Genomic DNA, 15,360 nt, shown 5'->3' on the forward strand with positions numbered 1-15,360 from the left:
AGGCTGTGAAGGAACGACCAGAGATATTAGGCCGGACCCCAAGCAGGGAAGGAAGATAGAGAAGGGAGGCGGGGGACAGAGCCGTCCTCCGCGCCCTCCCTCGGGGCCGTTTATCCGCCGAGCCACACGGGGGCGCTGCACCCTTCCTCGCGTCCCGAGCCCTGGCGGCGCCTCCTGCTCGCCTGTTCCTGGCGGAAATGCCCGGGCGATGACGGAAACCCAGAGGGAGGGGAGAGAAAGAGCGAGAGAAGGGGTGAGAGAGCGGGGAGAGGCCGGCAGGCGGGAGGCGGCGGCGGCGGCGAGTGGTTAGCGTCCGGCAGGTGCTGCGTCGAAGTCCCGCGCCGCACTCCCGCCAACCTCCCCGCGCCCTTCACCCACTCCCGGAGCGCGCAGCCGGGCGGGCGAGGGTCTCCTCGAGGCCGCGCGCCGGGAGCTGCCTGCTGGCCTTGGGCGGGGCGAGGGGCCCGCAGCCGCGCTCCCCCGCTCCCTCCTCTCCCGCTGGGAGCTGGCGGCCGCGGCGGCGGCGGGAGAGGGGAGCGGCGCCCGGGGCGGGGGTGGGAAGGGGCGGGGAGGGGGGAGGGAGGCGGCGGGCAAGGGGATCGGGCCGCCATGGACGACAAGGCGTTCACCAAGGAGCTGGACCAGTGGGTCGAGCAGCTGAACGAGTGTAAACAGCTTAACGAGAATCAAGTGCGGACGCTGTGCGAAAAGGTGAGAGAAAAGAGGAGAAATGCGGGAGCGCCAGGCCGGGTGGGGGCGACCCCGGCGGCCCGGCCCCTCCCCTCCCCTCCCCTCCCGGGCCTGTCCGCGCTGTGTCCGGCGTAGCCGGTCCCGGGCCCCGCGGGTCTGTGTCTCCGTGCTGGGACGCCCACCTGGGCGGCGGGACGGGCCATTCCACGACCGGACTCGAGAGCTGGCCGCCCCGGGCCCCTCTGCCTCCCCTCCGGACGCACCCTGCGGCCCCCTCCGGAAGCTCACTTCACTGGCCCAAGGGACCGGTGTAGATGGGAGGGGAGACGTGGCGCCGGCCTAGATTTTATTGGGGTCACCGACGCTCTCCTGGGGCTTACTGACCCTGACATTTCACACGAGGACTGGCGATCTCGGCGCTTTAGAATGCCGGCAAATTAATATAATGCAGTCTCTTATTTGGAGATGCACCGAAAGTTAACCTGGTGTTAGTGTTAATGAACTTGTTAATAGATGTTTTCTCAGGTGGATCGGGCCCTTGAAAAGCCACTAACTTGGAATGTGTCAAGCGTTTGTTTTTAGAGAGGTGGGTGTAATGGCAGACTGGTTTTTAAATAGAGGTTGGCTTTGGTTTACACCGACGGTAACTAGTCTTCGCACTGACTCTTGGAAGCATATGCGGATCGTCGAAAACGAGACGGTGTGTCTTAAGTGTGGTAACAGTGATTACTTGAAATGATACCTGGGGTACGTGTTTTTGGTGCAGGATGGCTCACTTCAGAAACTTTTTTTCTATTTCTATTATATGGGAAGTGCTTTGGGGTTTTGGCGGTTGTGGTGTTCTTTTCTATACGAAAGAGTAATACGGTATGCAGGTGGTTAACTGCTCACAGACGTTCTCGATTGGGTGATCTTGGACTGCTTTCTGAATTCTGTATCCATTGTTTTCTTAACCGCTCGAATTATTTCACTCTTCCTCTTTCAAGTCCAGAATTTTTCTCGTACAGTTTTTATAATCTGGACCAAATAATTTTCACACATTTTTTTTTGTAGAGAGGTGCTGTATGAGAGCACCTCTCATAAGATTTATTCTTAAGGTTGGGTTTGTTTGTATTTTTAAGACTTTCTTGGTAGTTTGTGTTTGGAAGTCAGAATGCCTCAGAAATGCATTGGAAGAGGAAAAAATAGGGCACTTTTAAGATTTTACAATTTAGGGATGAGGAATAATAGCTAATATTAAGATAGGATAGTGTTTTTAACAAGTGTAATGTTACCTAAGATCTTTATATATTAAATAACACTTTGTTAACACGGGAAAATTTCTTAAATAGAACTGCCAAGCCAATAGTGGTTTTTTTTCTTTCTGAAACAAACGTTACTTGTAGCTTCAAGTTGACGGTTTTCTTGTTTGATAACTTGTAATTTCATGAGTCTTAAAATTTACATTTTAAATTGCTTTCTCAAGGTCTAGTGTCAACATTAAGTTTTAAAGCACTTAGTTTTGAAATTAGTTGAACCTGTTAACCCTGCTATGAAAGTTAGATGTAGACTTGAAGTTTCGGACAAAGTTGGTGTTGAATCAGTTTTTCCCTTTGACTCTCTAATAATTTTAAGATACATTCCTAGAGAATAACATTGTACTGCTACTCAGTCATACTTAAAACTTTTTTTGTTTGTTTTTATGGATTTTTTTATTAATTTAATCTCTACACCTAACGTGGGGTTCAAACTCATAACCCTGTGATCAAGAGTGAGATGGCGGCTCTGACTGAGCCAGTCCGGTGCCCCTCCGTCACACTTAAATCTTGAGGAAGCTTTCTGTAGTTGTCAGGAGAGATTATTTGTACTTCAGCTCTTACATAAATTGGACTACCAATCACTAGGACCTTATAGGTCTGTATTTAAGCTTGTTATGTTCCTCACTTAAAAAAAAAATATTTGTACTTAATCTACTAAAATGTAATTTTATTTTTTTATTTTTTTAAAGATTTATTTATTTGAGAGAGCACGGGATTGGGGTGGGGGAGACTCAGTGCAGAACCCCATGCAGGGCTCCAGCCCACCACCCTGAGATCACGACCTAAGCCATACCAAGTCGGATATTTAATCAAGTGACCACCCAGGCGCTCCTAAACATGAATTTTTAAGTGAAAAATCCCCAGTCATTTATGTTGGCCTCCACCCCTTGTTGCCAGTGGAATGGAGAAGTGTAGTATTCCTTTCTCGCTACCCTTTTGAGCAGAGCTTAGTTTTACAACTGTCTTCTAGCTGCTGTGGCATTTCTTGGTGGCATATATAGTCTATCTTCCTACTTTAGCCTTTGGTTCCATTTTATATCCCTATCCCTAACATTATTTTTCCTGACAAGTGTAATGTTTACATATTTTAAACTCTGGTTGTCTGCTCTCTGAATTCAAACCCTGGCTTCACCCAGTCTCTTTGCACCTGATTTCTTTTTTGTAAGACAAGTGTAATTATTTGCCTATCTTAGCCTAGGATGCTTGTGAATTTTAAAATAATACCTGTGTAAAGTACCCCTAAGCAATAAGCTATTTTAGGAAAAGCCAAATAAAAATAGCTATTTCATTTTGTTTGGAATCTGTCATCTCATTTTCTTTTGGAGAAAGATGCAAAATAAATAGGTGTGTTGACATGACTTCTCTATGGAGAATGTACTTCAAAAGAGGTTTTATGTATAGAGGTTGTAGAACCCTGAAAAATACACTTGCAGTATTTCATGTGGTCCCTGTTACCTGGAGCACAAAGTACTAGGATTAGTAGCGATTTTGTGAAGTAACTTTAAACTCTTTGCCTTCTCTCCTTAATGCTTCCTCTCTCTTTCCAGAGAATGAGAAATGGCAGACATATAGAAAGAATGTAAAAGAAAAATAAAATGTTAAACCTAGTTAAACAAATCCTCTTTTTGTTTAATTCTTTGTGACTGGATTGGTTGTTTTTTTTTTTAATAACATGAATTTTTGGAGTCTCTTGAAAATATTACTCTATAGGAAGTTCTATTATATGGTGGTGATTTTTCCCCTCAAAATTAAATTCCTGTTCTAAATTGGGTTGCTTAAAAACTGAGGGAGTCAGCTGAAATTGAGACCAAAGTGGTACTGATAAAAGCCCTATTTTAAGGTAGTGGCAAAACTAAGATCCATTCTAATGCCAAATGGCGAAGAACTACAAAAAATATGGGTATGGATGGTCTGTCCTTTGAGGTTAATTTCTGTGAGAAAAAAATGGTTAACATAAAATAGTAAGATACGTCTTCTGAGATAACTAGCTCCTAAATTAAGGCAGTCCTGGGGCGCCTGCGTGGCTCAGTGGGTTAAAGCCTCTGCCTTCGGCTCAGGTCATGGTCCCAGGGTCCTGGGATCGAGCCCCTCAGCAGGGAGCCTGCTTTCTCTCTCTCTCTCTCTCTCTCTCTTTTTCTCTCTCTGCCTGCCTCTCTGCTTACTTGTGATCTCTGTCTTTCAAAATAAAATAAAATCTTAAAAAAAATTAAGGCAGTCCTGCTTTTGAAGCTAATTGCAAATTTGACTTATGTGTATGGAGAAACTGTTTCTGTGATTCATTTCTGGAACAGCAGTGTGTACAGTAATTTTAAAAAGATAGTGTGCCTGGAGAGCCAGTCTGGCGCTGTTCAGGACATTGTGTGACTAGAACTATATTTAACTCTTGGTAGCATTGCAGGAAGAGAAACTTTTTAGGTTCTTTTACCTGATAAACTTTATTTTTACTGAAGAACCTGGGTAATGATACTGTTAAGTAGATAGGAAATTTAGCCTGTTTGTGTGCATGCAGATCTTTAGTCTGATGATTATAAAGTACCTACTTAGAAAAATTCTGAGCCTTTTGTAGGAATATAAATACATAAATAATATGTAAGACTAATAGATAGTTTTCTGGATTGTGGCTTCAGCCTTGAGATAGAAAGATCATTAGGATATTAGTTACCTCATTAATGTGAAATAGCTTGCTTAAATTCCTGAATGCCTGAAACCATCTTAATGAAGATTAGAGTCTAGTAAAAATGATTTTGTGTATAGGAAAAATCTCTTGCATTACTGTTTTCTTTGATAGGTTGTAGCTAAAAATTAGGGTCTTAACAGGCAGAAAGCCTAACTAGTACTTCATTTTAATTTCCCTTGAGCTTTGGTGGTCTATCTGACAGAGTCTAAAATGTCATGATTTAGAAAGTAATTGCTTCCTTTCTTACTGTAACACAAAATGACCTGATTACAATGGAATATGAGGTTAAAACCCAATTCTGCTGACTGAAGCAATTGTTTTCCACGTGTATCTAAGCCAGCCTCTTAGCAGACAGGTAAAGAAACTGAAGCAAACTAGACTAGCATGAACTGTTAATGACAAGAGCAGACTTTTAAAATTAAATCAGTTCATTTCTCAACTTTATATATGATGTGTGAAACAGTATCTGTAGGAAGATAAAAAGAAGAGTCTACATTATATACTGTTTTTTTTTTTTTTTCCCCACATGGAGTAGTTTTTTGGTAGCATTTGTCTTCTAATTTGAAGACCTGTGGAAATTTTTTCTTCACCATCTTTTCTTCAGAATATATACTGTGAGAGACCTACTGAATGAAATCCTTCTTTGGTAAAAGGAAACCAAATACCAGACTTTGAAGATAAAATTAGAGCCAAAACAATCACTGTGGTTTAGACTATATTTACGGAACTTAGTCTAAGAAGTATGGCATTAAAATCAGACATCTAAAATCATAGTCAATGGATTATCTATTGTGTATGAGAATTTGAGTTTACTTTAGATTAAGTAGGAAATTTGAGTTATTTTGAACTGATTTCCTTATAATAATTCTTCATGTAAATGTAAGTTAAATGTAAACTTGATCTTGGTTCTTTAACTTGCATAAAGAAATATTTTCTTTCACAGTATTCCTTTACTAATGATTAAATCTTGTCTCTACTTTCTATAACATTACTTTTCAAATCTCAATTTCTTTAATAATCATATTAAGCTAGGAAATAGGGAAGCTCAAGCTTAGAATTGGTTTGCTGTCTCTTGTAGTCTGGGACAGTTACTGTGCTTTGCAAACTGCCATTTGATTGAAATAACTTTTGCACAAAAGAATTAAATGGTAATCTTGAGGTGCAAGCTGAGATAACTAACTTGTACTGTGATAGCACTATGATATAGTACAATGGAAGTGTGCAATATTCCATTGAAGATCTGCTAAATAATGTTTTATATAAGGACAGTCATCTTATTTTGAGAATGGGATGGGAAGGTGAGACTGTCTTGACCAATTCAGTCTTTTTTTTTTTTTTTTTTAAGATTCTATTTCTTTATATTTAGAAATAAATAGAGCATGGGGACAGGGGGCAGAGGGAGAAAGAGAATCTCAAACTTCTTGCTGGTTGTGGACCTCCACGTGGGGCTTGATCTCATCATCCTAAGATCATGACTAGAGCAGAAACCAAGAGTTGGATGCTCAGCCGACCCACCCAGGTGCCCCTCACTCATGCAGTCTTCTGTGAAACTTTGTTTGAAGTGACTTTTTAGCATGTGATTTTTTTTTTTTTTAAGATTTTATTTATTTATTTGAAACAGAGATCACAAGTAGGCAGAGAGGCCGGCAGAGAGAGAGGAGGAAGCAGGCTCCCTACGGAGCAGAGAGCCCGATGTGGGGCTCAATGCCAGGACTCTGGGATCATGACCCAAGCCGAAGGCAGAGGCTTTAACCCACTGAGCCACCCAGGCGCCCCAGCATGTGATTTTTTTTTTTTGAATGTGCCAAGATAGTGTGTAGGCTATCCTTTAATTTTGCTCTTTCCATTTCATAGAGAGGAAAGTAGTTACAAAGTTTCTTCTACCTTTGATAGATTTCCCATGTGATATTTATTCCTGAATAAGGAGAATTGGCTCAGTGTGGTCTTGCCTTTGCTTTGGTAGCAAGAGAGGCACTTGTTCTGTGGGAAATGAGGGGAAAAAAAGAAAAGAGTGACCGAATAAATGCTGTCATTGTGTTTTTGCACCATAAATTTAGCAAATTTTAGTTGTATTCCTGTGTGCCAGATGCTGTTCAAAGTGCCAGAAATTCAGCTGTGAACAGAAGAGGAGAGAGTGCCAGACAGTAATTCTTGGTAGGAAGAAAAAGCAGAGGATAGGGAAGAGAGATGGGCTTGAGCTTAGGAGGCTCTTTTAATAGAGTGGTCAGGGAAAGTGTTGCAAATTACTCATAAAGGTGGTTTGCTTTTGTGATCTGAAAGGGTATTGCAGGAATTAGAAGGCACAGTTCCCAGGACTGCTCTCAGTTGTGACGCCAGTTGCATGTTCAGTGGGTTTCAAAACTGCCCTCCCAAGTTCAGTAATTCACAGGAAGCCCACACAGAACTCACTGAAAGCTGTTATACTCGTGATTGTAGGGAAAGAATAACAAATTAAAATCAGCCAAGGGGAGAGACATGTAGGGCAGAGTTCAGGAGGGCCTGATACCTTCAATCTCTAGTTCCTTCAGAGGCAGAACAGACACTGGGTCACCCAAAGCTCTCATCATAAATCACCTTGTTAGACTGTCCAGTGGTCAAAGCCCTCTGGCAAAGATACTCACATGAAGCAGGACTTTTTGGGGCCTGGCAGTCACCTCCCAGTAGGCAAGAGCAGATGGCAGACCACTCTGTGGGTAAGGTTCTTAACTGCACAAATTTTTACTCCGTAACAAATTTTAGGTGACAAGACAGTTAATAAATAAGTGAAAAATAATGCCAAAATAAATGAAGAAAACATTGGGTAGATTTATCAGAATCATAGTGTATAGGATATGAGAATATTTTCCTGCTAATTAAGTTGTGTATTCTTTGTTGTAATTTCATAACATTTTCTTGATTCTGTAAACTCTTTGAAAATGCAGAAAGTTAGCCATTTAATGTTTAAAATACTCTTTCCCTTTAAAAAAAATTCTGCTGGATATTTTAGCATTTTTGTGTAGTCAAAATGTTCCAACTTTTCCTTAAGCTTTGTGTGTGCATAAACATCACTTGGAAAGGAAATAAAAAGTTCAGGTTCCTGGGGCGCCTGGGTGGCTCAGTGGGTTAAAGCCTCTGCCTTCAGCTCAGGTCATGGTCTCAGGGTCCTGGGATCAAGCCCTGCATCGGGCTCTCTGCTCAGCGGGGAGCCTGCTTCCTGCCTCTCTCAGCCTGCCTCTCTGCCTACTTGTGAGCTCTGTCAAATAAATAAATAAAAATCTTTAAAAAAGAAAAAGAAAAGAAAAAGTTCAGGTTCCTTAATTCCATCCCAGAGACTGATTAAGGCTTTGCAGGTTCAGAAATCTGCATTTTTAAAGATATCACAAGTCTTGTTATCTAGATATTCCAGACTGCATTTTGAGAAATGCTACTTTGAGGAATATTCTAAGATTCTGATTTACCTTTTTTAAGTTTGGATCAGCTTCCAACATCAGATTTCTCCTTTGTGCTTTCAGTGTTACAAGATGTCTCTAAGAATTTCTTTACTGAGATTTTTGCCAGTGTCACTTCTTCTGGGATATGTTCATTCTTTTCCCTGCAACCACTTTTCCTCATATATGTCAATAAATTTCCATATTTATTTATGTCACTTAGTCTGTGTATTTCCTGGCTGCGTATCTAGAGTCTCTCCAAGGGCAGCAGTATCCACATCCCACAGTCAGCCATTTCTTCTATATATTTGTTACTTGAATTTCATTTCCAGTTTTACCACTTTTCCTTTTCTTTGCTGCAGTTTCATCATTGTTGACCAAATCCCTCTTTTGAGTATCCATTTTTGTAAAACGTCACATGAGTTTATTGCTAAAAGGTAAGGGGGCAACACAGCTATATAACACTTTGCTGTCTGGGTATAAACTAATAACAAATGTGCTATGACCCATCCCTAAATGACCCAGTCACCTAAACCTTGGTGACTGAAATTCGTGCATATGGAAACTAAGACAAAGTGAGAACTGTCTATGTTAAAGAGAAATGACTGGGTAAGATTCAAATCCACTAAATAATTTTGTTCTAACTCCATTGGGCTACAACAGTATTTCACACATTTTCATCACCCTGGGAAAGAAAACTCTGCCTATTAGCAGTCACTCTCCATTCTCCACTCCCTCATTCCTTGGCAACCACTAATCTGCTTTCTTTATAGATTTGGCTATTCTAGACATTTTATATAAATGAAATCACTCAATATATAGTCTTTCTTTGGCTTCTTTCACTTGGCATAAAATGTTAAGATTCTTCTATGTTGTAGCATGTATCAGTACTTCATTCCTTTTTATGGCTGAGTAAAATTCCATTATATGGATATAGCTCTGTGATTGTTTTTATAATTAAGTTACTGCCATCTGGATTTTTTTTTGAAGTTTAAAATTAATTTTTCAGATTTAAAAAGTAATATACTTTTAGGGGCCCCTGGGTGGCTCAGTAGGTTAAAGCGTCTGCCTTCGGCTCAGGTCATGATCCCAGGGTCCTGGGATCGAGCCCTGCATCGGCTCTCTGCTCAGCAGGGAACCTGCTTCCTCCTCTCTCTCTCTGCCTGCCTCTCTGCCTACTTGTGATTTCTGTCTGTCAAATAAATAGATAAAATCTTTTTAAAAATTTGAACATTTATAAATGTAGGGGCAAGAACACAAATGCTCTTCAGTATTGCACCCACCTTCCCCATCCACAGCCCTCCTACCACAGAGACAAACATAGTTTTTTCACTCCTTGTTCCTGATGTGCAAAAAACATGTGTTGGGGAACGGGGTATTTTTGGTATATTCTTTTTATTAAAATGGGATCATTGGTATAACATTCTAAAACTTTTCCTTGAGTAATAGATTTTGACTTACATTGCATGCATGTACCTCGTTTTTTTTTTTCTTTCAACAGAGTATGATTTATTCTTATGTATGTTTCCAGGCTTGAAATTGCTTTGCACACAGACACTTGACTGTTGCTGAACTGAAAGGAAAGGTTTGCTTCCTTACATTAAAAAAAAAAAAAAAAAAAAAAGGGCAGCTGTCCATTTATTATTTATGGAAGAACCTTGTAACTGTATGGCTAAAGTAAAAAACACAAGAAATTGCAAATGTTGGCAAGTATGTAGAGAATAAGGAAACTTTGTGCACCATTGGTGAGAATGTAAATTGATGCAACCCGTGTGGAAAACTGTGGTGAGTTTTGAGTTTCCTCAAAAATTAAGAATAGAATTATCCTGGGACGCCTGGGTGGCTCAGTTGGTTAAGCAGCTGCCTTCGGCTCAGGTCATGATCCCAGCGTCCTGGAATCGAGTCCCACATCGGGCTCCTTGCTCCGCAGGGAGCCTGCTTCTCCCTCTGCCTCTGCCTTCCACTCTGTCTGCCTGTGCTCGATCTCGCTCGCTCTCTCTCTCTCTGACAAATAAATAAATAAAATCTTTAAAAATAAAAAAAAATTTAAAAAAAAAGAATAGAATTATCCTGTGATCCAGTAATTCACTACTGAGTATTTACCAACAAACAAACAAACAAACACACACAAATTAAACAAGATCTGTGCACCCTTTTATTTATTGTAGCATTATTAAAATGGAAGCAGCTGCAGTGGCCAGTTACAGATGAATGGATAAAGAAGATGTGGTACATACATAGTGGGATATTACTCAGCCATTAAAAAGAAAGAAATCTTGCCATTTGCAATAACATGAATGGGCCTAGAAGGTATAATGCTGAGTGAAATAGAGAAAACAAATACCATATGATTTCACTTATAAGTGGAATTTCAAAAACAAGACAAATGAACAAAGAAAAAAATGAGATGAAAAACCAGAGTCTTAAATACAGAGAACAAAGTGGTGGTTACTCAAGGGCTGGGGGGACATGGGGGTAGGATGAAATAGATAAAGGGGATTACGAATACCTTAAACACAGATGTATAGAATTGTTGAGTCATTCTGTTGTACACGTGAAACTAATATAGTGCGTGTTAACTGTACTTGAATTTTAAAAATTAAAAAAAAGATCAAATGTCATTTATGGAAGCACCTTTAACTATAGGAAGAAAGGCACCCTACTTATATTAACTTAGGTCTGTAGGATTTTTAACTTCATTTAATCTTACTTGTTTCACAGATCAGTCTGTTCTGTGGCTTTCCTCAGATGAATTTACCTGTAATAATTTTTTTTTATTTTTTAAAAAATACCTATAAAATATTTTAGATACTTTATATTTAGAGCCGATTATTTATGTATATATAGAGGGGAAAGAAAATTTGCGTACTGACTCCGGCAAAACCAAATTCAGTTGCTTTTCATTATTATGGCTCTGGCGATGGACACCAGCACAAAAATAGAACATCACCTGTTAAAAGAAATCTTAGTACATTTACATATTCTGCTTTCCTAAAATATGGGTAGAAGGGAATATAGTTCGTTTTTCCTATTTTATGTGAATGTCATTCCCAAATTGTTGTTTTCTCAGTTCTCTTCCTAAGATAGCTTTGGTTCATAGCACAAGAAAGAATATGTCTTAAATGGATGAGGAAGGCAACAAATTTGAATGGATACATAATACAGCATTGCGTGCAACAGTAACAGCCTCCTGCCACGCATTTACCATCCCCACAGTCATTCACTGTACAGGTTTAAACTTGGTCTTATATCCCAGAGATAATTAAAGTTTCAGTGCTAAGCGGAGAGCCTGCTTCCCTTCCTCTCTCTGCCTGCCTCTCTGCCTACTTGTGGTCTCTCTGTCAAGTAAATAAATAAAATCTTAAAAAAAAAAAATCACTCGTGGCCATTACATATAGGATCACAAGGTGTGCAGAAAAGGGTTGACATAGCAGTCCTGAGACCACTATCTGTAGAAAGGCCTCATTTCAAGGTCGCCCTTGGACAGTGTCTGGGAAACTTGAATTTGGGGAAGGTTCCCACCATCCCCTCTTAAGAATGACTCAGTGTGCCTAAACTGTTACACAAACGGTATGATTTCTGCTGAGCACATGCTTTCCTCCGGTAAATACTAGGCAGAGAGTACCTATGTTACCAGCTCCCAATTACAATTCCTGAGCACTGAGTCTCTAATGAGTAGACTTTTCCATGGTAGACAGCATTTCATACTCTGGTCAGAACTCATTGCTGAAGGCATTTAGTGTACTCTGAGGTGCGTCCGTCCCCCCCCAACCCAGGGGAGAGGACTCTTGGAAGCTTGCCCCTGATATACTCAGGACTTTGCTTCCCTGTGCCTTTTCCTTTTGCTGATATTACTTTGTATCCTTATGTTGTAAAAATTAATAACCATAAGTATGATTCTGTATTGAGTTCTGTTGGTCTTTGCAAATCACCACCAAACCTGGGAATGTTTTAGGGGGCCCCTGACACACAAAGGGTTTCACATTAAGAATTTTAAATATTAGATGAACTGTATACTTCTGCCATCCTAACACATAATCTCCCTGAAGGCAAGCCAAAGTGATCTTAAAATAATATGAGCACTTGGTGAGCTAGGAATATGAAGAAAGGGTGTGAGTTAAAAATCAAATGTTTCAAAACAACAGGGGATCTGTACAGTAGAGATAGAAATTTGGGGGGTGGGGTGGATATCGCAATGCCTGAGAACTACTTTCTTCACTACTATGTAGTTAGAAGCTCAGAGAGTATTACTGTGAAACATATACATGTTCTATATCCTGTTTTTTTGTTTTGTTTTTAAGATTTTATTTATTTATTTATTTGACAGAGAGAGAGAGAGACAGTGAGAGAGGGAACACAAGCAGTGAGACTGGGAGAGGGAGAAGCAGGCTTCCCGCTGAGCAGGGAGCCCAATGCGGGGCTCAATCCCAGGACCCTGGGATCATGACCTGACCCAAAGGCAGATGCTTAACCGACTGTGCCACCCAGGCACCCCTCTATATCCTGTTTTAACCCATCCATGTGGTTTTGTAAAATCTGTGCTGGTTTAAGATAATCATATATCCTTAAAAGAAAAATTGAATTGGAGAATATTTGTATTTTGGTGCTTTTCATTTTTGTATTTAAAGTAAATGATAAGGATTGCATATGAAGCAGAATTTCTATTTAGAGTTGGAACCGTCAGCTGAGTGTTGATTTAAAAAATAATAGTAATAAAGAGACAACACTAACTCCAGTTGAACCTTCCACTGATTTGTACTATTCAGTAGATTTTTTTTCCTGACCAAACTGGGAAGCTATCTTACGGATTAAACTTGGTCAGCTTTGCGCAGTGGCAATATCATAGCCAATGAGGTTTATCTGAGGCGCGATTATTGCTAACTGAAAAGTTGTTTCATTTGTGATTTTAAACATTTTTGAGCTATTTGTCAGACTCTGTATTAGATAACTAATAATTTAAAATTTCCTTCAGGTGTAATGGGAATTCCACTTGCAGTGACTCTACCCACATTCTAGTCACATGCCAGTGATGCATTAGGGCAGCAGCGAGCACGTCTCAGCTGGCTAGTGAAATGTAACAGGAGTGGCTGAGTGAGACTTCTGGGAAAGTTTTAGAAGATGGATAGACTAGGCTAGCATGTACTCTTCGGTCTTTTGTCCTTTCTGCCTTCTTGCTGAAATAGGGTACCAGAAACAGTGACTAGAGATGCACCACCCTCTTGTGACCATGAGTTGGCAATTCAGTTTACTGAGAGTGAAAAGAAGGTAGGTGGAAAGATGGAAGTAGTGCTGCCCTGTTGGTCCTTGAGAAGATGCACCAAGGGATGCCTACCTCCAGGCTTCTCAGAGCCTTCAGTTTGTCTGCTCTGCCTTCCCCACTGAAAAGGATAGTTTTAGTAACATAATGTTAAGTAAAATAACATATTTGCCATACAGCTGAATATCAACCCTTAAAGAATTTCAGTTTGGAAAAGAATAGCTATTTCCAGATTATATTGTGGAAGTAAGACTGCGTACTTTTTAAAGTTTTTTTATTTGAGTAATCTCTACACCCACCATTGGGCTCAGACTCACAACCCCAAAGATCGAGTTACATGCTCCTCCAACTGAGCCAGCCAGGCACCCCAGTACTGCCTGTTCTAGAATTACAGACCAATATATACCTTGTCTACATGTAAGAAAGTAAAAAGTATGTAAGTCTTAAGGTTACACAGTTAGATTTGAACCGGGGGAGAGTCCCTATTTCCTGGAAGATTTCTGTACATGTAATCTCATTCTAATGAAACCGTTGGCAAAGAGAAGTAAAAACATGAGCTACATTGTTCATAACTCTTGGAAAGGTCTACCAGGCTAATTTAAGCAGAAACAGAAGAATATTTGGTACCCTAGAATCAGAAGGGAAGCTGGAGAACCCAGGTTGGAAATTACACAGAAATTAAAGCACATGGAGTCAAAATCACACCTTAGAAAGGTTTTAGAATGCTGTAGAGAACAGCTCTTTTAGAATAGAACTTGTCATTGTCCCTACTGCGTAGAGTCACTTCAAATGAAAAGTCTGGGCTAAGTGCACCCAACTGACATAGATGAATCTGGAGATAAAGACTTCGTGATTTCTACAACATGTATGCGAACCTTCATTGTGATTTGTTTTACATATTCTAACATCAGTACCTTGGATTACTGTAATAGGACACTAATAGTCACTGAAAACAAGTTGATGTGAATAGGATACATGGCTTTGTAGCAGTGTGAACCTGCTTACCCTTTACATGATCTCTGTTATCTTACATGTAGGTTAAACAGAACAGAGGCATTAACATAGAAATTCTTAAGCTTTTTAGTCTCCTGACCCCTTTATACTCTTAAAATTTAAGGACTGAAAAAGTTTTTCTTTATGTAGGATGTATTATTGATACTTACTATATTGTCAATTAAAATTTCAAAAGAATAAAGTTTTTTCAGTCTCAATATTACAACTCTTGGAACTATTAAAACCATCAGTATTATAAATATCTCCTTACCCAGACTTATAAATAACTTTTTGATGTTATAATACAGGAAAATACAACTTTTTTAAAGGATTTATTTATTTGAGAGAGAAAGCACAGAGGGAGAAGCAGACTCCCCGCTGGACAGAGAGCCCTATGCGGGGCTCCATCCTAGGACCCTGAAGTCATGACCTGAGCAGAATGCAGACGCTTAACTGACTGAGCCACCCAGGTGCCCAGAAAATAAAACTTTAAATTACATTTTAAGTCAGTTAGTATAAAAATAATTACAGGCCATCTTCATTTAACAATTGAAACAAAGATGGCTAATTTAGAGCTTTATATTCCCAGATACTCACATAGTTTCTTAGGGTTTCTCAAAAATGGTCTTCACTATTAACACTGACTGCCAGTTAGTGATATTTTTAGACATACTATATTCTAGAGATATCTAAAGATATCTATTTAGATCTATTATCTAAAGATAATAGATGTCAGTATGTTTCTGTTATCTTGTGTGCTCTAAATATTTTCCCAGGATTCTCCTTTGTCTCTTTTTGTATAGAGAATTTTTTTTAAGATTTTATTTATTTATTTGTCAGAGAGAGAGCACAAGCAGGCAGAGTGGCAGGCAGAGGTAGAGAGAGAACCAGGCTACCTGCTAAGCAAGGAGCCCAATGCTGGATTCGATCCCAGGGACTCTGGGATCATGATCTGAGTCGAAGGCAGCTGCTTAACTGACTGAGCCATCTAGGCGTCCCAGAATTTTTTTTTTTTTCTTTAAAGATTTTATTATTTAT

At 39.9% G+C, this 15,360-nt stretch overlaps 1 protein-coding gene and 1 pseudogene across 1 annotated transcript in view; both read left to right on the plus strand.

The window, feature by feature from the left end:
- The first annotated feature begins 226 nt into the window (after positions 1-226).
- PPP2CB (protein phosphatase 2 catalytic subunit beta) overlaps positions 227-15,360 on the plus strand; it is a 36,643-nt gene continuing 21,509 nt past the window's right edge. The window contains exon 1 of the mRNA XM_032329407.1: positions 227-711. Coding sequence (XP_032185298.1) covers positions 610-711 — 102 coding nt within the window. The 5' untranslated portion in view covers positions 227-609. The remainder of the gene's footprint in view (positions 712-15,360) is intronic.
- Positions 12,893-13,007, plus strand: LOC116582060 (annotated as a pseudogene).

The sequence above is a fragment of the Mustela erminea genome, chromosome 21 (assembly GCF_009829155.1).
Source record: "Mustela erminea isolate mMusErm1 chromosome 21, mMusErm1.Pri, whole genome shotgun sequence".
Taxonomy (NCBI): Eukaryota; Metazoa; Chordata; class Mammalia; order Carnivora; family Mustelidae; genus Mustela; species Mustela erminea.